This window comes from Haemaphysalis longicornis, unplaced genomic scaffold, assembly GCF_048455015.1.
Source record: "Haemaphysalis longicornis isolate Haplotype H1 unplaced genomic scaffold, Haemaphysalis longicornis Haplotype H1 scaffold_10, whole genome shotgun sequence".
In the NCBI taxonomy this organism is placed as follows: Eukaryota; Metazoa; Arthropoda; class Arachnida; order Ixodida; family Ixodidae; genus Haemaphysalis; species Haemaphysalis longicornis.
Window position 1 is genome coordinate 109,257,730 of NW_027526204.1, and position 22,477 is coordinate 109,280,206.

The 22,477-nt window shown below is 47.6% G+C and overlaps 1 protein-coding gene across 4 annotated transcripts in view; it reads right to left on the reverse strand.

The window, feature by feature from the left end:
* Lanb1 (laminin subunit beta-1) overlaps positions 1 to 22,477 on the reverse strand; it is a 54,027-nt gene that overhangs the window by 10,140 nt on the left and 21,410 nt on the right. For all 4 annotated transcript variants that reach the window (XM_077690383.1, XM_077690384.1, XM_077690382.1 and 1 more), the window contains 15 exons: positions 21,454 to 21,633; positions 20,690 to 20,796; positions 19,148 to 19,363; positions 18,400 to 18,558; positions 17,174 to 17,294; positions 16,936 to 17,063; positions 15,614 to 15,806; positions 14,728 to 14,871; positions 13,925 to 14,156; positions 10,838 to 11,001; positions 8,481 to 8,765; positions 7,004 to 7,240; positions 3,837 to 4,028; positions 1,714 to 1,894; positions 759 to 943 (listed from right to left, as the gene is read on the reverse strand). In XM_077690383.1, the coding sequence (XP_077546509.1) occupies positions 759 to 943; positions 1,714 to 1,894; positions 3,837 to 4,028; positions 7,004 to 7,240; positions 8,481 to 8,765; positions 10,838 to 11,001; positions 13,925 to 14,156; positions 14,728 to 14,871; positions 15,614 to 15,806; positions 16,936 to 17,063; positions 17,174 to 17,294; positions 18,400 to 18,558; positions 19,148 to 19,363; positions 20,690 to 20,796; positions 21,454 to 21,633 (2,724 nt within the window). The remainder of the gene's footprint in view (positions 1 to 758; positions 944 to 1,713; positions 1,895 to 3,836; positions 4,029 to 7,003; positions 7,241 to 8,480; positions 8,766 to 10,837; positions 11,002 to 13,924; positions 14,157 to 14,727; positions 14,872 to 15,613; positions 15,807 to 16,935; positions 17,064 to 17,173; positions 17,295 to 18,399; positions 18,559 to 19,147; positions 19,364 to 20,689; positions 20,797 to 21,453; positions 21,634 to 22,477) is intronic.

The window sequence follows — 22,477 nt, forward strand, 5'->3', positions numbered from 1 at the left end:
AGAAATACATCTCGGTTCTCTGTCAGAAAGAACACTATAGTTTACATGAACAGACCATAAGCATGCACAGTGTTCACACTTTCAGGAAAAGATTTGCACAGGAAAAACACATGAATATAAATTATATTGAGAAGAAACGGTAATGTTCGCTTTGCCCCTATGCAGCATCCATGAAGAAGTAGCAATTAATCAGTTGTCCTAGGCAGGCCTACCAACAAATTAAAGATGCCTGCTGTTTTGGGCCCCGCCAAATTAAACACAGATAAGTGAACAACCGCGGCTGCTGCTGCACCAATCTGTGTGCAGTTCTGAGCGTCACCAAATGTGCGTATCAGAAGTTAATGTAAGACCATATTAATAGCGACCGTGCATTGAAAGCCTCATGTGCTGGCAAAAGTGGCAGAGCCCCCCAAAAAAGGGGAAGGCACTCAACAATTGGCCAGCTGTGGTGAAAACATTTCCTGATGCGCTCAACCTGCCACTAGCAAGCTTACTTAGGCATTGTGCAAAAAACTTGAGAACATTTATGCCCCGCCAAAAAATCAGAACTGACAAATAATAATAATAATAACAACAACAATAAAGTGAGGCAGGTGGGTTTACGAGAGCTTTGCGAAGCATACCAATGCTTTTGTATGCCCCATTTGTCTCAAGGGCTTAGCAGAGTGAACCACCCTTTCATCATCATCACCATCGATGATTTAGAAAAAGCCAATCCAAGTCAAGGAACCAGCTGACACAGTGCTCCCCCCCGGTACCTTCCACGTTGGCCTCCTGCAAAGCGGTGGTGTTCTCCCTCAGGGCCTTGGCGTCCTTGCCCAGCTTCTGTGCTCGCTCGTGCAGAGCAACCAGCTTGAGGTTGACATCGAAGGAGCGCTGCGTCACATTGGCCGACCGGTCGCCAATCTCCTCCAGCTGCATCTGGCTCTCGGTCAGGTTGCGCCTGTGAGGGAGAGAGGGGGGGAATTTCGCAATCAAAGGGACAATCTTAACACTTACAGGATGAAAGTATTGGCTACGGTAAGTGCTGGAGATACTGTTCGAGCCAGAAAACCAGGAAATCTAAGAATGATTACCACGAGCGATTGGAATCATCCCCTGGTAAAGAGGAAAGAACAAGGAGTCATGGCATCCCTCTCCCTATGAGGAGACAGCTGAGGCATTTGTGCCTTGTTCTCCTCAACTGTGTAACTACGGATGACTCTCATTAGTAACAAACCCTTGTTAATGCGATTTCTCGTGCAATTTGTTTCAGAAGTCCCAACAGGTGTCCGAAATTTACAATGGAGACAAAAAAAAAAAAAAAAAAAAAAGAGAACATTCGTTTGGATGCAAAGAAACGTAATTACGTAAATAATTATAACCAAACAAAAACTTCATTTTCAAAACTACAATAAGCAAAAGATGGGTTTGCTCACATGATCTTCTTTTGACCACTCCTTAAAGAAACACCAGCTAGTCCATCTACATAAAAGTGTCCACAAATAGTCTGCAATAGAGCAGCACTTGCCACTAAGAACATTTCAGCACAGAGTGACTACGCTTGTGAGATGTCCAGGCCAAAAAGAGGGAAGATTACAGGAATGAAAACAGTCACAGCAGGCAATTCGAGCTACGCGTTTACATTTTTCGCGTCTTGACACAGCGCCACGAAATGGTGTCTTGTTTGCCAATACCGTAAACATTGTGAGCAGTTTGGAAGAAAGGGCTGACCGTATCTCCTCGATCAGCGACTGGCGGTCCATGAGGTCCAGTCCCGTGATGTTCGCCCCGCTGAGAATCTCCTCCACCTCGTGCAGCCGCTCCTCCATCTCCTGGAACTCACGGGTGTACACGCCCGTTGTGCCCTGCTGCTTGATCTGGCGGGCCGAGTTGATCATGTTCTGCGTCTCCTCTGCAAACAAGGGTGTGCGAATTTCGTAATGTGCAATTATGCACCACAACTCAAAGTGAGTAACATTAAACAAGAAGAAGCGCTTGAAACTGCACAATGCGTAATTACGCAAGATCACTCGAAAAATTCAGAGCCCTTCTGCACTGTAATACTGCTGTGTGCTAATCGCTGCTTCTGACTTTCATGTTCTCTGTGCCATAGTGGTTTCTTATCTGTAAACAGTGCCTTTCAAAACAGTTGTGCGTGTATCGTGTTGTCTTTTATGTGAACATTGTTGCCATTTTTTTTTTTCAGCAATGTGTAAACATTTTTCTCCGAGTACATTTTTTTTTTTTTTAAGTTATTCCTTGTATAGCAATTTTTGTCATCGTGCCGTGGTTTTCTAATTGCAAAGAGTTGTTATCGGCTCACTCTTCTGCAGTGGCACGATAAGTGTCATGCGCGTAAAATTCTGTGCAGGTAGGCATGCGCTTTCTCTGTTGCGTTTTCTTTTGTTTTCTATTTCTCTTTGACAAATGTTGTCAACGAGTGTCGTGTTAGTTCTTCTGTGTTGTATTAATATGTACCCAGTTAACCATTGCGTCCATGTGAATGTAAACATGTAATCCCACCCTGCCCAAGGCCTGGCTCTCAAACTGGCAGTATTCAATAAATAAATAAAAAATAGAACGTCCAACGAAGCGAGTGCTCTGGCGGGATTCGCTGTGTTGGGGCTAAGCTATATCATGGAATTTGCTATGTTGAATCGTAAGGACAGCACTACGTAACAGACGAAAGACACTGACGCGATTGGTGGGTGGCGACAGCGATGTCTCTAGTGCGCTGCACAGGTGGCCACCAAAGAGTGCACAGCATTGTGCATTGTTACGGGGGGAGAGAAACATCGCACGTGGTGACGAGGAATATAAATTAGGGCTGTAACCATGCTATCTCCACAGATGACCATGCTTTGCTGTGCAGCACACGGCATGGGAAGACCAGCTTACAAAGACCACGCTCACACCGATCCCCCCCAAAGTCGGCTTCGCATTAAGGGGGGACACTGCTCTTAAAAAAACTTTTTTTATTTTTCAAGTAAACTCCGTGAAACTTGTCAGACTCACTGCTTCTCCCCCACTGATTTCAAATATGACATTATTTTTTTAGCTCATCAATTAGTTCCCGAGATAATTAGAAGTAATTAACAATTTTTGGAGGAACAATAGACAAGACAGTGTTGGTCATAAAACTGTAATCTTTACATTTTCCAGCACTATGAACCCTGGTGAGTGCAATAAGAGAATCAGTTTTTTTGATGCAACTTGGAACTAATTTTACAGCTCATTAAACCTTGGTGGCACCAGTGGCAAGGAACCATTTTGAGGGCCCATTTCAAACACCGAGGTTTATGAACTGTAAAATTAGTTCCAAGCGATGCATCAAAAAAACTGCTTCTTTTATTGCACTCACCGGGGTTCATAGTGCTGAAAAATGTAAATATTACAGTTTTATGACCAACACTGTTTTGTCTATTGTTCCTTCAAAAATTGTTAATTACTTCTAAATATCTCGGGAACTAATTGATGAACTAAAAAATAATCTCATATTTGAAATCAGTGGGGGAGAAGCAGTGAGTCTGACAAGTTTCACGGAGTTTACTTAAAAATTAAAAGAAATAAATTTAAGAGCCATGTCCCCCCTTAAATAGAGTGAACTGCTGTAAAAACAGTTATTCAGGGGCGATATAGGCCGTATAAAAATACACAGGCCCTAGGACCTTGTTTTAAATTTTTTAATTAATTTTTTTCTGCACGCTGAAAATTGTTGGCCCACACTCGGTCTGTCACTGGAAGATCGGCTGGATCCCAGCCGTAGACAGCTTCACTGTAATACATAAAATTGCACGCCCGTTTTCTCCTCCTCGTCTTTCGCAGATGGTGGTTCCCTTCCCACCCAAACGTACCGCGCAGTTCCCGTATGATGCGGTCCCAGTTGTCAAAGCACTCGCCGCACGACTTGCAGTAGGGTGCCCTCCCAGTGAAACCACGTGCGCACTGCTCGCAGCGTTCGCCGGCGACCCCGTCGATGCAGACGCAGCTGCCGTTGTTGCGCTGGCACTGGGTGGTGGCGGCTCCGGGAACGTTGCACTCGCACGCTGTCGGGAAAAGAAGAGCGGGGTGCGAGAGCATTGGCAGATCCACAGGGGGGGTCCGGATGTCCTGACTCCTCCCTTAATTTTTAAATTTAAACCTCCGAGAAGATGACCACTCAGATCTCAGAAAAAGGTGAATTGATGACTCGTTGTATTCCTTGTGTTTTTGCTTTCCCGAAATTTCAGTGAATAAATAACGCTCCTCCTCCTCCTCCTCCTGCTCATCATCATCATCATCATCACTGATAGGAGCTGACCCCCCTCTCAGAAAAAGCCTGGATCCGCCCCTGTGCGAGAGTAAGTGAGAAGACTGAACAGTGAGGTCCCCAGAACTGAAACTGGACGGAATTTGTTGAACTATTATTCGTCGCTCCCCTGTGTGGCTCATTCGCAGAGATTAGGAGAGCAGAAGACACCAAAACACCCTTTGTGGGCAACTCGCAAAACTACCACGGCGGTATTATGTTGGTTTCCATATTGCAGACTAATGCAATAAAAACCTTCAACATTTCAATGTTAACCTATGTAATAACGACTAGGGATGGGCGAATATTCGGTATTGTCGAATATTCGATCGAATAGCTCTCTATTCGTTATTCGCTTCGATCCGAATGCGGGTATTCGATATTTTCGAATTATTCGATGCTCCCGAATAGGCAGCTAAAAGCCAAGCTTTTCGGTCAAGCTTTCCGAGAGTTACCCCAGGCTTGGCTCAAGACCCACCGACGCGGACATTTCTATTATCAGTGCCGGCACTGCCGAGTTGCTGCCTTGCCTAGAGGTTCGACGAAGCTCTCGGCCGCCAGCACACTTAAGTTAAAAAAAAAAAAGGCGGCACTAAAACGACACCACTCCGAACATAGCGGCACCAAGCCATCAGACTTGTACAGGCCGCCATTTTGAATAGGCATGCCGCCATTTTGAATAGGCTCGCACAGCGCGGAAGTACGCCGCACTAAGCGAGCCTATTCAAAATGGCGGCCAGCCACTTGCGCTTTGCTTGGCTACGGCCGAGGATACTAGTGGCTACAATACTTCTTTTTTTAGCGGAGCTTCTAGGCGGCGCTTAAACTTGTGAATGAGCAGCCGGCGGAAACTGCTGCACCTAGAGCATGTGGCGCAACAGTCATTTCTTCATGAAAACTTGTGAATACAGCAAAGGAAAGCTGTGTGTAAGATTTTGCAATAAATGTTCAACTGGTAATAGTTTTACACAATGCTGTGCCTAAATGTGTACATTAGTCAGGTCACAAGTTGCTCATTTGTCTTTGTGATTTGCAATGTGTACTATTCGAACTATTCGATTCGAAATTATTCGACCGAATCACTATTCGCTTCGAATTCGCTTCGAACCTCGAAATCTATATTCGCCCATCCCTAATAACGACCTCACATTTGCTCATGCACAGTTTGCGCAGGTTAATAATTATCTTGCAAAAAGGTACCCTTTCTACTTGGGACTCTGCCATCAAAGTCAATGTCACCATGCTGTTGGGAAGGGTGGTGCCGCAGAAACGGCGCTTACAAGTGCTATTTTCTTGTTAAAAAAAATGTAATTAAAATTAGCCAAGTAAACTGGAAAACAGACTGAACATTCTGGAATTTTGTAATTTTTTAATCCAGAATTTTGCAATGTTTGTAATTCTCTCCAGTGCCCCATCACCTGTCAATGCCGTATCACAGAGCAGTGCACCATACTACTTTCACAAAGTGAACAGAAGACATGACACATGCGAAAATTTCCCAAACCACAACACAGAGTACCGTAAAATCCCGAGCAAGCGCCCCTACCCGGACAAGCGCCCCCCCTCCATTCTCGAGTGATTTGAAATTTGCGCCAAATCCCAAGCAAGCGCCCCCTGCCTTTTTTTAACCTTTTCCGGCGCTTCACCCATTTTCACAAAACCTCTTACCTAGTTGTTTAGTATTTTCTTTTCTTTTTTTGCTAAATATTTGCATGTTAAATTATAGAATGATGCAATTTTTTGGAAAAATAAACTGTTTGGGCTTACGTATGTCTCGTGCAGTATCCGTTCCCCATGCGTAGCCAGCACACGACCGAAGCCGAAGCTGGCCGTAACGTGAGCCAGCCGGAGCCAGCATAGCTGCTGTCAGTCGCAATTTGCCATTATCGAAAAACGTGTGGACCGTCCCACGTGTGCGGGACGTAAGCCAGAAGGATGCATTCGTACACAGTGAAAAAAAAGGTTGAGGTTGTAGAATGGCATCGACAAACCGGCAGAAACGTGCACGCGACTGCGCGGCATTTCGGGATCGACCGGAAGAGAGTGCGCGAATGGGACAAGAACTTTGAAACCGTACTACAGCGCAGCTACGGAAAAGGAAAGGCACAACGGAAGCTAAGCAACGGTGCGCCTGTATTCAGTGAAGAACTAGACGACGCTCTTTTTGAATTTTTCGAGAGTGAGAGGAGCGCCGGTCGTGCCGTCAGCAACAGGCTGTTGGCTGAAGAGGCCAGAAAAATCGCGGACAACCTGAAGCTCGGGAACTTCGCAGCATCGTCGCAATACATCAAGAGGTGGAAATAAAGTTATTTCTTTTCTCAGCGAGTGTTTTGCGTCCATATTGAGTTCCGGTCCGCTACCGTAAAAACTTTCGCCGCTTTCGCGGGATAGGTATTGGGGGAGGGGGGCGCTTGCTCGGGATAATACGCCGCCATTTTGAATTTCGGTCGATGACCGAGCAAGGGCCCCCCTCAAAAATTCCTCAAATTATCTGTTACCACAGGGGGGGCGCTTGCTCGGGATTTTACGGTAGTGATAAAGAGCAAACTTTCCCACGACCTCACAACAGTCAGGATTGAGTAGAAACAAAAATGTTCTGCATTTTTCAAATCTGCCTCCGTGAGGGTCATGCACGCACAACTACAGCCACCGTGTTGCATCCCAGATTAGTGTGGCTGCAAGTGTGCAGTCCTAGTACTCCTGGCACCGCACTCTGAAGTGGGAAAAACTCACGGTAGCAGCGGACGCGGGGGTCGCCCCAGTGTAGGTCCTGGCACTGGTTGCACTGTCGGCCGCCGTGGCCCGGCTTGCACGGGCACTGGCCGTCGAACTCGTTGCATTTGGGCTCGTACGAGCCCAGGGGGTCGCAGTCGCACGCCTCGCAGCCTTCCCCGCTGGCGATCTTCCAGTAGTTGGGGGCACAGCGGTCGCACGATTTCCCCTCCACGTTGGGCAGGCACGGGCACTGGCCTGCGTGGGGAGGGAAGGGACACGATCAGCCGCTGTGCAGGCCACGCTGACTTTTCTTTGGTTAAAACATACAGCGCGATTCAACAAGGATGACAGAAAGACGACAAACAAGCACTTGTTTGTCCTCTTTCTGTTGTCCTTGTTGAAAGTTTTACGAAATATGCACCAAGTTGCCCAACAGTGTGTTCTACTAAGCTACATCTCTTTGGTTACCTGATACCGTATCCATTATGCAGTAAGAAACGACAATACAGTTGACTCCTGTTAATTCAACTCATGTGGGACCTCAAAGCGTGCTAAGATTGGTGAGGAAATCAAATTAACCAGAGTCAAAGTACGTTGCACCTTTAGGCCCCACTCAGACAGCCAGGTTTTGTTGAATGGAGCAAGGAAATCGAATTAACTAAGGTTCAAGAGGTTTATGAAGAGTCTACTGTAATGTGCGAGTCCAGTCATTTGTGAGCTTCACGGCACAAGGGCCAGCAGGTAACCTACCTTTAAATGTGAATCCATAGGTGAATTGTATTCAACCTATGCTTTCAGATTCTTTGACAAATGATCCAGGCAGCTGGGCAAGGTATTTTTGCTATGCAGCCATGGGACAGTGAGTAGTCCACCTGCTTTCATTTTGGCAGTTATTAGTTACAAAAGCTTTGCAAGTGCAGAAGTGGTATGGCCGTGCCTAAAAGAATAAAAGACCACAACAGCATAATCACAAGACGACTACAGGACATCTATGGGATGCCTACGAGATGTCTTTAAGACATCTACAGGACGTCTAGGGGATGTACTATTATGAGCAAAATGAAAGGGAACACAGGAATGTGTGGCAAACAGCCTCGAAACAGACTCGGAGCGATACGTGGATGGTGCTGTGAAAAACAAAGGGGGAAAGGAGGACGCTCTTCCACTCACTGTTGGCACTCCCACCAGGCTGGGATTTCTACAAAACAGCAGCTTATGTCATTTTGCTGACAATGTGCTATCGTCCGACAGCCGATAAGACGCATGGCGGGAATGGGAACAGTTGTTAGAACAGCGTCCCCATTTCCACTTTGTTTCCGACGGCAGCCACTGCGTATCACGCATGGCTGGGTCTGAGGGTGCTTTCTATGCGCTCCTGTGTTCCCTTTCATATTGCTCATAATAGTACATCTATGAAATGTCTATGAGATGCCTACAGAACATCCACAGGATGTCTGTAGGATGTCTACGGGATGTCTACGGGACAATGGCTTACCCGTGACAGGGTCACAGTATCCCTGACTCTGGTCGAGGCCCAGGAGGTTGCAGACACACTCGAGGCACTGCTGGCGCGAGGCGTCCCCGTAGTGCCCTGGCTTGCAGCGCTCGCAGTGGGGGCCCTCAGTGTTGTACAGACAGCGCAGGCAGACGCCCGTGCGCGAGTCGCAGTTGCCTGGCTGCGTCTCGTCCACGTTGCCGCTGCACTCGCAGCGCCGGCACGACCCACCCGGCACGTTGGGCTCCCCGTAGTAGTTGTTGGCACACCTGTCGCACCGCTCGCCTGCGATTCAGGGAAGGTTTGTGAATAGGATGCCGACACAAGGTACGACGAAAACTTCTGCAGTTTTGCCCAATGAAACGAGTGTTTGGCTTTGCAAAAGAAAGGCTGTTTCGCTGGCTTTTCGTCGATGCTTTACTGGGGCAGGTCAAAATTAAACGTTGGCTCTTCGCGCGTCAATCTGCTAGAACTACGATGTAGTGACTACCGCCCTGCTTATTGATAAGTGTAATCATAGTACAGCACTAGCATTTAAGGAAATACGCTTGTTTTCATCGGCAGCCGCTTATGACTGATGATGATAGTGTGCCAACTGATGACGGCAGTAAGCACTTGCTGAGGATGCTATTAAAATGCTGATAATGACAGCACTCCCCTTCAAGCAAGCTGGAGGTCACTACAGCAGGAAGGGCACATGTGCATACTGCTAAGTTCAATTACACGACTCCATTATAACTACAGTCTAGTTTACTTGTAACAATATCCAAGTTGCAAGGAAACCCCATCGTTATAACCAATAATTGTTATGAGCGGGTTGCGAAATAAAAAGACGAAACACAGCTGAAAATATTTTATTCACATGCAAGCAAGGTCGTACTGCTAATCATTTGCAGAAAAGAAGTCACAGTCGGTCAGCTTTGTTGGCTGCACGCGAAGCTGATGCACATCTTTTCCAAGAGCATCAATAAGTGCTTCACCTAGCTGCGCGAGAGCGGTGAAAGGTCCTTGACGGAAATAAAATCCCTGGGGGACTGTATCATGCGTAGACTGCTCGAGTAGGCTGCGCAACCGCATAGTCAGAGTCAGCACTGTCACCGCAACGATCGCATCTTCAGTGAGGCACACAGATGTTTCCAAAACATCGCCCCTGACGTCCCTTCCACAAGAACTGAACACGTCATGCAAACGCGCGAGCGGGCGTGGAGACGATACCAAAGCGGTGGCACTGGGAGGGGGGTTTGAAAGGAAAACTGCTCCCCTCCTCCTCCTCTCATTTTTTCGTAAGTGGCACAGTCGACTCGTTTTCCAAAGGGTGGAAGGAATGCGAGGTGCATCGCGGCTCCCGGCGCCTGCCGCCGCCGCCGTGGTCGGCGCGGAGCTAGAGCCGGCGGCAGCTCATAATTTTGGGGCATGCTGTGACCAGATTCAATCGTTATATCCGATATCGCAACATAGGAGTATTGTAATAAGTGGTTTATTTTACCATAGAAAACATACAAAAGTGGACAGTGCCATAGTTGTTCCTTGTAAAAACTCTGTGCTAAATTGCCCAGAAGCAAGCTCTCATTGACTATATTTCGTAGTTGTTCATCGTTATATCAGACATATTGTTATAAACTGTATTGTTATAAATAGACTCGACTGTAGTCGCTTCCATAAATAATTCACACTCACATGCTGCCTCTATTAGATACGTCCTATGACCATCTTACGCTAGCAGAAATTAGTGCAGTCCTGCATAATAGGTCACTTCGGATGCAAAAGGGTTTTGGTAAAAGGTTGGCAACCCAGGTTAGCCCCCACCCCTTATAACAATACACAGGTTAGCCCCTACCCCTTATAACAATATAACAAAAGTTGGCAACCCCTACAGTCTTTGTATTGAAGGGTCGAAATTCTTGTGCAGTAAATTGTTCTACATTGTTATGCACGCCCATAAACTGAAACAGCTTTCAGAACTGCTCCCCAAATATTGCAAATCCAAAACAAACTGCTCACTGCCAAACCAACAGCTTGCAAACCACTAATGGATGCATTTGCCCAAAAATGCGTACACATTAATTAAAATACCACAAAACGTGATCAATGAACACGGGGTTTAAATATGACCTGCCAGGTGCCATTTCAGTTATGTTTGCCACTAATTGTGTAACTCCGATGCACAGCAAGACAGCAAGGCAGTAAAAAAAAACATTGGAATCCCATTGGAACTGTCCAAAACACCATTGAAACAATTTGAAAAGCAATTTGTTCCAATAGGCTCAACGGTGCTTCAATGGTGCTTTCCAATTGGAAGTCCAATGGTTTTTTCTGCTGGGGTTTCATGTGCGCTGAATGCAAAAGCCTGAACTTGCCCACATATCCTGGGGCACAGTGGCACATCACGTTTCCCGTGCGGGGGTCCAGGTCACAGCTGGTGGCGTGGTTCACGCCGCTGTCCACGGTACCGGGGCATGGGCAGGGTCGGCAGGGGATGTCCACACCATACCGGGGATCTCCATAAAAACCAGTCTCACACCTGCACCAAACATAAGCCACCACCTTGAAGCACTACTCCACCGGTATACATCGCGTTAGAAATAGCACAACCATTTTTCGACCTTCCTCCTACAATTCAGTTACAACTGCGGGACACGTGTTTCGTGAATTACATTGGTAATTTGACATTCTGCGGACATTTTACAGTCCTCCCACAATTCAGTTATAACTGAGGGACACGTGTTTCATGAATTACATTGGTAATTTGACATTCTGCGGACATTTTACAGACATCCCTTGGCCTCTCACTGGCCAAACGTTTGGTTGATGCTGATGAGACAGACAAGCGAGCGGACATTTTAGGGCACTGGTGATAAACTGTGCATCAAGCTTGCTGTGCGCCGGAAAAGCTCAATTTTTTATCTCGGTGCACTCAAGCCGCACAATCAGGGGAGCACTGACCTTCCCACGTGTGCTCAGTTGTTGCAGAATGAGTAACCTCGTGCATTTTTGTTATTTTCTGTTAATATACAACTTGGAGTTGTATATTTGTATATTTGTATATGCTCCTGAAGAGGGGCATTGCTTTTCAGCAATGCCCCTCTTCAGGAGCGCAGTTGCTAGAACTTCTTGTGCAGTAGAAAAACACTGGCATGTACGATGCAGCTGCAAATTGAGTTAAGCGCTGGACACATGTACGACTGGTACACGCGATTCGCATGCGACTCATCGTTACGATTGATCGTTAGGACCCGTTTTGGCGTCGATCGCTGGTCGGAGGAGGCTCACGACGTGCGTCTGGCAAGCCAGATGCAGTCGTGCCATCGTTGCAATCGTCGTGAGGCCACAGCCAATGAGAGCCCGCTAAGCCCCAACCTCCCGCAACCGGCGTGCGTTGCTCTGGTCGGCTCGGGTGTTGGAAACTGTAGGCTTAGCATCCTGGCGGATATTTGATCACCGCTATCTGTGTAACTGCGAATGACAATCCGTAACACAACTTTTCACCACACTATCATCCCTTTTCTCGCATAAGCTACTTCTTTTTAGCGATCAGATTGATTCAGAAGAGCAGCGACAAGCGGTTGCTACCGTGGTCTGCGCCGGTTCGAGCCGCTGAGTGTGCCGAGCTGGCAGGCGCGACCGGCGTGTGCGCGGACTGTTTCCGAAGGCAGAAAACACTTCGCGATTGCCTGCTTTATCAATTTCTTGCGAACAAACGCGCGGAATCTACAAATTCAGCTCAGCGATCGTCGTAGTTGAACATCTGCGTAGCCTGTTTCGATGTTTCCGCGCAGGTATTGCCATCTCTCGACCGGTCGGCGCACCGTTCGCCGCGCGCCGCGGGGGCCGGTCAGCGTATACGCTTGCATCGCGGCAGATATCTGATCGCCGCTTTTAAAATAAGCCCTGATAACAATCCCAAGCACAATTTTTCACCACACTAACACCTACTTTCTCGCATGTGAAACTTTTTAGCGATCAGATTGATTCAGAAGAGCAGCGTCAAGCGGTTGCTACCGTGGTCTGCGCCGGTTCGAGCCGCTGAGTGTGCCGAGCTGGCAGACGCGGCCGGCGTGTGCGCGGACTGTTTGCGAAGGCAGAAAACGCTTCACGATTGCCTGCTTTATCAATTTCTTGTGAACAAATTCGCGGAATCGACAAATTCAGCTTAGCGATCGTCGTAGTTGACCATAGAGCAAAAACAGTGGGCGGAGCGACGCCGACGACGCATCGTACACGCGCATCGGGTCATGTGTCTCAAATTCACGTGTACGACAAGTCGTGGCAACAGTCGTAACGATCCGTCGCATGCGAATCGCGTGTACCGATCGTACATGTGTCCAGCGCTTTAAAACGCAATATATCAAGTCACCATATCAGGCTTTGGGAATTTGGGGAAAAGATGTGGCCAGTGAGCTGTGGTTTGATAGGAAATATCTCGGCGCGTGCAAACTTTTTAGGCATTTTCCAACATTTTTCCGAGGCGTTCAGAGGAAAATAAAAATGCAGCCTAATCTTCACATCTTCGCTGACATCTTTAGCCCTTTCTGGCAAATTAAATTGACAACCGAAGATATTGGGTTATCACAAGTGGTTGCGTGCGCGCATGTGGTGCCAACCTGCTTACAACCACAATGGCCACTAGCAAGTTCTGGTCTGTGCTGTGACTCCCACAATTTTGCACATCAAGAAAGAAGCCTGGTAAGCATCAGGAAGGCCGGCAACTAGGGGTGTGCGAATACTCGAATATTCGAATACGAACAGAATAGTACCTCCACGAATAATTCGATTCACGAATCGAATGTCCACTATTCGATCTTTCGAATAGTTGAACGGAGTTTCCAAACGTTCCCTGGCTTTGCGAAAGCAAAAGACATTGGCGCATGCTAACGTACTGCTGCTGCACAGTCTGATTGATTGTAGGGTTTGCAGTAGAGTACAGCAGTACAGCAAGTATTGCAGTACAGCAACTCCAGTGCAAGTGTTTTTTTTTTTGTGGTTGTTGTTGTTGTTCAAATGCGTATCGTGCCTGCTCCAGATTCCTGGAGTACCGCCAATGCGAGTTGAAAAGTGCGTTCTCCGGGTTGAAAAAGAACTTCCTGTCTCCTGAACATGCGAAGTAGCTTCTGCTCTTGCACAAAAACCTATGAAAAATAGAGGCCTGTGAAAAAAGAAAAGAATTGGTATTCGATTCGATATTCGGCTTTTATCCCAAATTCGATTCGATATTCGATTAGAAAGTTACTATTCGGCATTCGCACACCCCTACCGGCAACAACTCCTTTCACCGACATGTTCTGCACACTTCCCTAAAACGATGTATCGCAACTTGTCCTTCAGACCCCTCAGTTTCCACCAATCACTCGCAACCTTCCGGAAATACACAGACTATAAACTGCATGTCGACATCCACATATAGTGATGTCCTGGAGCATTTAACGTCCAACGATTGAAGAGCCCACCTGTCGCAGTGTGGTCCCGCGGTGAAGTCGCGGCACTGGATGCAGTGTCCCGTGCGGGAGTCGCAGGTGTCGGCGTGGCCGTGGCAGTCGCAGCGCTGGCAGTTGGGGTAGTTCCAGTACCCCGGCTGGCACTCGTCGCACTGGCGGCCGTACGTGTTGGGCCGGCACTTGCACTGGCCCGTCTGGGCGTCGCAGAAGTTGTCCAGCGACCCGATCCCGTTGCAGTCGCACGCTGAGAATAAAAGAAGAACGAATGGGCTCTTGTCAGGCGGGCGAGAAGTATCCGGCAACACTTTGTTCGAAATTAGCAGCCTACTGTGACACCTAGTGGGACACTGCTTGGTCTTACATTCATTGAGCCCTTTGATGCCTAAAACCTCGTTTTTTTCCAAAGGATTGTGAAAACATTTTTATGATCTAAAACAACTTCCGACATCGCAAATATGCAGTAAGAAAATAATTCGGTTCATTACTACGGACACTGGGACCCACTGGGCACTGGGAAACACTGGGCACTGGCTGCTCACATACCGTATTTACTCGCGTAATGAACCCACTTTGTTTCCCAAAAATTCAGCATGAATTTGGGGGGATGGTTTATTCTGTGGGAAAAAGTTGGCTTTCAAGTTGGCTTTGCACACAACTTAATAATTACGTTACCTTTTTGCTTTGCTACGCAGCCTCGTGACAGCCTAAACACTTCTTTGTAGCAGGAGAAGGAGGTTATCTTACCCGAGCAATGCAGGATACCTCAGGGCTATTTGAATTTAATGAACTCAGAGCGCACCAAATAATTCACTCACGCCTGCAGCCGCCCGGTCCAAAGCCATAGGTGCCCGGAGCACAGCGGTCACAGTTGCGCCCCACCACGTTGGCCTTGCACTGGCACTGGCCGCCCAGGGTGACGCACACGCTGCTGTGGGAGCCCTGCGGGTCACATCTACAGTCTGCAAGGCAAAAAGAACAAGAAAAACATCGTGAAGTGCTGCGCACGACGGTCCACTAGCCTGTACAGAGTAAGCATACAACAGCAGATCAGACTCTACAATAACAGCAGCTCAAATCGCAGCCCTCATTTTATTTAAAGCGAAAGCTTTCCTAGTGGGGCCGGTGGCGTCCCGTCGAAAAACTAATGCATTGTCAACCGAAAAGCTCTGATAAGATCTCTGGACACACGACGCATGCGTGAAACTGGGCTTGCATTGTGTCAAAACGAAATTCAGTTCCAGATAAGACAATACCCGCATCAATCATAAAAAAAGGAGCGCAATATTATACCGTAAACCACGCATCGGTATACATTTAGATCGTCCGTAGATGCGTTTACTTAGTGAGCGAAAAATCGCCACATGGGTTTATTCTGCGCCTGCGATTTGGGTCTTTGAAGGTTTGAAGATCAATTGGACGCACTTTCAGCAAAGGTTGGGTGCACTGCGTCTTTCAACTTTCTTTAGGAAGGCGTGGTAAATTTTTTTCTTCTCCGTTTATTTTGTTTCATGACCGTGACTGAAACAACTTCCTCGGGCTTTGTTGACTTTCAAAACTGGCATTACACACAGAACATTTTACCAAACATCAACCAGTAGCTCAGTTTAGGGGTTTTCATCAACTGTCCTCTCTACAGCGATTTCAAAGCACAGCTCAGAGACTCTTCTCGAGACAGGAGCAAACAATGGTGCTTCCTCCTACCTTGGGCCCCCTGGAAGACGTAGAAGCCGATGCTGTAGAGGTACTTCTTGCACACTTCGGGAAGGGGGCCTCCCTTGCGGGTGTCGTAGAAGCCCTGGCCGCACCGGAAGCGTTCGAATTCCTCCCTCCGGTACTTGTTGACCGGGGTGCCGTGGAAGAAGGGGATGGCGTTGATGTCTGGCATCAGCACCATCTGCGGGCAGCCAATTCCCCCATCGTTTAGTAGGAACAAACATAGTTTACTTCGTTTGATTGATGATGATTGATTATGGGGTTTAACGCGCCCACGCTACTCAGGCGATGAGGCGCACCGTAGGGGAGGTCTCCGGATTAATTTTGACCACCTGGGGATCTTCAACGTACGCCGAAATCTCGAACACAAGGGCGTTTTTGCTTTTCGCCTCCATCAGAAAAGCGGCCGCCGTGGCTGGGAATCGAACCCACATCCTTGAGCTCAGCAGAACGACACCTTAGCCACTGAGCCAACGCGGCGGGTATAGCTTACTTTGTGTTCCTTTCGTTGGTAACTGCGTTCTTCAAATATTGCCTTCAATCATACAGCTAAAAGATCCACACACTGGCCTTCCACAACACTGCTGTTTAGAGATGCCGATATGACAGACAGGCAATGGCTGTCAAGAAGCTTTACACAGCACTACTGTAGCGGGTGGCATGAGTCTTAGCAGCAGAGAGTGCCAATGTGGCGACGAGCAGCAAGTGCTCAATGACAGATCCCAAATCTTTATTTTTTCCTCATGTAGGTAATGTGAAGGTCAATGGCATATTAATTTCATTCAGCAGTGTACTAGGGACATGGTTTTCTGATTATGTGTTTGCTCATTGCACTTTCTAAAAAAAAATTCTTAACAACTGCCACGCCCCCTGCCCTTCCCGTTTTTTTTTTTTGTCTGGGTGACGTAAGCCACAAAATAACCTTCTGCTCAGATTGATAAAAGCTCAGTCCACTTAGAAAGATAGAAAAAGAACTGTTGTGCAAATGTCTAAGCATAAAACAAATATGTGCCACAAAATAAAAAGATGACACTTTCATATTTGCTTTAATTTAGTGGTTGGCACCCCCTTAAATTACATAACAGTACTTACTCAGCGATACAGTTCAATTAAGTACATCGGAATAGTCTTTACTTTCCCTACCTCTGTGAGAACTCCCTTTAACCCATCACAAAATGCTTCACATGGTACAAGGATGAAACCTTTGTCTCCCAACTGCGTGTTTCCTCAAGAATGCCTCGCACATCCCAAAAAGCCCTCCCGTACTGCATCCCAGCCAGCTTTTGACAGCAGCGGCAGCGACCACGTACCGAGTCGATGAGGATGGATGCGGACGGGGTGTCCACGTCCTGGTCATACTGCTTGAAGGTGATGCGGACCTTGTAGTGCTTTCCCTTCTCGAGGCAGACCGCGGGCGCAACAATCACGTGCCGTTCGCCTGCAAGGTGCCGCGGCAGTCGTTGAGAGCCTTTCAAGGGGTGTCTGACTAGTCACCGGTCAGTGTTGTGGCTAGCGAATCGGTCTACGGGGAAACAGGCAACAACTTGCCTGAAGAGAACCGGATCACTTGGCGGTCGTCCTGGGGAATGATGTTGGCACAGGGCCCCTTGGGGTCGACTGGTCCCGGCCGGTCCACGGTCACGATGGCCTCTTCCCAGCCGTGAGGAAGCTGCAACAAGGAAGCGGTCACGGCATTATGGTGACTATTTTACGCATCAATAATATTAACTCTGTACCACAGGGACATTTCAATGCTCGGATAGGCAACCAATCACGCAGAGCACAGAACTCGGCAACTGTTTATGCATTTGCAGGTGGTTAGTTTCATACTTTGGAGCACCGCATTACAGGAAAGCCATGAAATTGAAAGAAGCATCTACCGTAAAGTTCCGAAAGAACGCCCACCCAAAGTACAGACATACCGTATTTATTCGATTATAAGGCGGTCACTAATATAAGGCGAGGGTGCAGTTTGGAGAGTAAGAAGAAACTGCCATAAAATATACTGAGCTTCGAATATAAGGCGGGGTATGACTTTGAGAATACGGATTTTGGAAAAAAACCTCGCCTTATATTAGAATAAATACAGTATCAAGTGACAAATACAGGGTGGGTGATCTTTCGGGTCAGGTGCGAAAAACTCGAAAAAAGTGGCCGCACCGCCCACCGAAACTGTGGAGATATTGAAACCTGTTTGAATATTATGCGTTGACTGGAAACTGACGCCACGCATCGGCGAACAAGTGAAAGGCAAGGAAGAAGAAGACGAGTGGCACTAGAGGTAAAGGAGAGAAGGTAGACGACGTTCCAGCTCTGAGTCTACGAGCAGCGCGTCTTTTCTGGGCCCAAGTTCACCTTGTAAATAAACCTTTTCCAGTTCTCATTCGTAACCATCGTTACAATATCAAGAAACAAATACCAGATGGGCGAACTTTAGGTAAGCTCAAGTGTGGAAAGGACAAATAACTGACTGCATCAACACATGAATAGATGATTCACGTTTATTTTGTTCACTTGGCGGCGCTAAAGCCATCGATTTTTGGGGGCACACGATCTTTGGAGTTTTTCAGTAAATTGAATATTTCACCCCTAAAGTGGGGTGGGTGACATTTCGGGGGTGGGCGTTTGCTCGGAACTTTACGGTAGTTTCTCGGCAAGCGACACACATGCGCAACTTTGGGAGTTGCCCAAGGCTTGCCCCGTAAAATAGCTCCGCCCTGCAAATGCACCACGCGCAAGCATCCCGTTCTCCACACGGAAGACGACCAACCCACCTTGGGCTCGTAACGGAAGACGATGTTGTAGTCCATGGAGGTGGGGACGTCCGGGACGTCAAACTCCAGGTACGAGTCCTGGTGGATTTGCATGAATCCCAGACCCGTCCACGTGGGCTCCCGCTCGGCGTACGGTTCTCGCACCAGCACTTGGCAGTCCTGCACCGGAACCGCCCCGAGTGTCCAGTTCACACACACTGTTTATACCTTTTTGCGGCTGGATTTTACCACTAAGCTGGTGACGGTGCGATATGTGTCCTGAGCTTGCAAGAAGCATCTCCATTTGAAACAATCCCATAGTTCTGTTTTTTCTTTCCCGACGCTTAAAGGATGGGCTCTGCAAAGTGCGAGACACCCATAGATGATTTTGGGCACTAAAACCCTTTGGTGCTCTCCTAAACAAAACGGTTGGCTTGCAAGAAAACCTTGAACCAATCTAAAGTTATGAATGCTTACACCCTGTGTACTCCCAGAGGTTGGTACGCGACCTCAAAAGCAGCAGTTTCGCATACAATCTTTGGCTGCGGCAAATCATATTGCGCGGTGTCATGTTATGTCTTGGAATTGGCATGTTTTCTTTCTTATTGCTAAAAGTACATGTGCATGATACATAAATTCAGTAATAAAGAGACAGTTGTGAAAGTTGTAGCAGCAATTGTTTCAAAGGGAACTGATGCACAACAACATGTGACCAAATACGCTCATCCTCCAACCAGCAACGAGTTGGCACGGCGGAGTTGGTACTCACGGGGCTCGCTTTGGCCAGCTCAGCTTCGTAGACCATGTAGTCGAGGTTGCCGACAAAGTAGCCCGTTTCGGGCTGGTCGCAGCGGCGGCCCTGCACGCTTGGCCGGCAGCGACACTGGCCCGTGATGACGTCACAGCTGTTCTCGTACGCTCCACCGGGGTCGCAGTCGCAGGGCTTGCAGCCGTCATCGTCGCGGCCCAGACCCCAGTACTCGGGCTGTTGGTGAAGGGGAGGGGGGACACAGATTGATTACAGCCAACTCACAAAACCAACTTATATTAGGCTACCACACGGTGCACTGAACCGAGACATATTGAAGCACTGTGCACTGTTTTGAATCAGCTGTGGTGTGTTTTGTTTCATCATCATTCTGATCATCACCATCGTCCTCGTTGTATCCCCTGCAGGACAAAAGCCTCTCCGAAAGATTTCCAGTCGCATCTATCAAACACTTGCCAAGTCCACCCCTTTCCCCCAAAAATCTCGTAGTTTATCCCTCCATCAAGCCCTTGGCCGACCCCGAATGCGTTTACGGACTACTGGCAGCCACTCCGTTAAACAAATGGGCCACCTGTTTTTTCTCGTGGCCGCATGACGTGGCCGCCCATGCTCGTTTCTTAACTTGAGCTAGAATGTCTTCTACACCAGTATGTTACCCAATCCACTGTGTTTTGTTTTAAGTGCGACCAATCCTCGCCATTGCCCGTCACGCGAGCGCCCACTCCACAGTGATACAGAGCAAATACTGCCATCTGAAGCCAAGGAAGTGTTTATGTCGTAATAAGATTCTGCAAACAGTGCCTTGCAGTTGCCTCAGAAACATCAACCCTCCCCTCAGCGCAGTGTGTGCTAGCTTGGGGAAAACCCGCTGAACTCCAGATCAAGTGGGAACTGTTTTGTGGGTTGTTCTTACTTCACTCAGGCTTGAAAACTCATGCCAAATTCAATGCTTAACGATTTGCGCTTGTAAAAAGCTCAGTACATCGTGAGCAGTGCGTCAGTGAATTTTTGGATGCAGTTCTGGTCACTCTGCATGTTACTGCACTCCATAAAGCTGTAACGTTGTTTTCCTCCTCTTGTCGTGGAGAAAACCGTTTAAGTTTGGCCTATGGCTCCTCATCACCCAAACAGAGGCAACTCTCGCCTGCAAGCAGATCTCTAGAGATGCTACCTTAACGCGGGTGAACATTGTGGGCTTGGTCGTAGCAGCACCAAAACCTGATTTTTAGTGCTACCTGTAATGACTAGACACGAGAATTCCTACTACATAGTTTCCTTTGGCATGCACAAGTTCCTCGAACAACCGCATCGGCACCCTGGCAAAATGCTGACTTTTTGCTCCTTTTACCGTGGGATGTTTTCACGAAGCCTAACCTTTGAAATCTGCCCGCAACAACAAAAAACGTTAAGTAGATAATGAACACATGCATTGTGAGAGTTTCGCATCACTCGATTGATAAACCTCAAATGGCACTGCTTTTAGAAGACACCAAGCACAGGTCAAGGTGTCAGACGTGAGTTAGGACTGTAGAGCGGCCTCACCAGGCACTGGTTGCAGTCTCGCCCGATGACGTTACGCTTGCAGGTGCACTCGCCAGTGTAGACGTTGCAGCCGTCGCCAGCTGTCCCCAACTCGTGGCAGCTGCAGGCTGCACGCAAGGTGATTTCCGGACAGAGTTATTGCGACATGGTTGTGGTGTATTAAAGAACGATGCACCCCTAACTAACATTTATAATGTAATTCACTTAACTAATGCAAGGATAACTCGCACAGCTTGCTACAATAAGGCCAGCACTATTCGGTTCCTTAATTAAGCCATCCTGATATCATTTTTAATATACAAATTTGTGGAAGCAAGTGCCAACATGAACACCTAAACTACAAGCTGCACCGTAGCAATCCCCAACATTCTGCGCACACATATAGGACCCTTGTATTTTACTTGCATCTAAGAAGCTGTGGCAGCATCTAGAAATTGAACCTGCAAAAGCACAGCAGCGGCAGAATAACCTCGCCACTAAAACACTGCTGCAGGCCCTTCCAAAGTTGACATGAACGCAGTCACTTTGTCAGATAGTGGGGCTATTTGAGTGTCAGTCCTGGACTCGCCATGGACTCCTCAAGAAGCAATCCGGTATTCGCTTTCCACATGCATTCGTATGACATAGACAATCCTTGGACTACTGGCGGATTACCCGTGGTGAGCCCTTTTGGGCCGCGAGGTGATTAAAGAAGAGAGCTGTCCCTAAGGCAAGCCTTCCTTCCTGCTTGCACGAGAGAAGCAAGTTGAAAGTGGGCCCCTCACGCTCGCAGCCGTCTGGGTTCGCCGCCTGGAAGTTGAAGTAGCCCTTCTTGCAGCGATCGCACCGGCGCGACTCGACGTTCTTCTTGCAGTGGCAACGGCCCGCTACAAGCCCCGAAGCGGGGTCATCCTGGGGGTCACACACGCCGTCATCCAGGGATCCACGGGGGTCGCAGTCGCAGGCTGAAAACGGTGTGAAGAAAAAAAAAAGAAAAGAAAAAGGCAGGAGGGGATGAATGTTTCGTGAAGAAGCACTTTAATAGTTGAAGCTCCTCTTTTTGTTATCCCAGTAAGTAGTATTCGCACAGAATAGGACTGCTTCAAGCACATTATTGGCAATTACATATATTTCGTCAAGTATCAATTGACCTTGGATGGCCTTTTTTTTGGCGCTAGTTGTAGAAATTCGGGATGACCATAGTTGCGTGAAACACAGCACGCTTGACTGAAAGTGCCTAAGCAAAAATCGGCATGCGGTGCGAATTCGGGTGCACTGATGGAATGTACACGGTTAGTCAATGTGTAACAAAATAAAAACACTGAAAAATGTTTTTTTGTGGTGTGAAAAAAAACTGTCACTAGATCAATATCTCTTTTTTTTTAGCTTTAGGCAATGGACTAAGCACAACGTAAAAAATTGTGCAGCTTACATTGCAATTATACTAGTGAACTCTTGCGATGAAACCAGCACCTATACGAGTGCTCCACGATCATTATTAGAACAAAATTGCAACGAAAAATTCCCTCCTTTCCCGTTTTTCCCGAGAGGGGAATCTGAGTAATAAATACTGAAAGTAAGTTTTCAGAATTTATAACACGGTGAGCTCATGAGGGTGCCCTGAAAAAGAGAAGTTCAGAGTTCTGCATCATTAGAAGATTGATTGATTGTGGGGTTTAACGCGCCGATGCAACGCAGGCGATGAGGCGCCCCGTAGTGAAACGCTCCGGATTAATTTGGCCACCTGGGGATCTTTAATAAGCGCCGAAATCTGGTACACGCGGGCGATTTTGCTTTCCGCCTCCATCA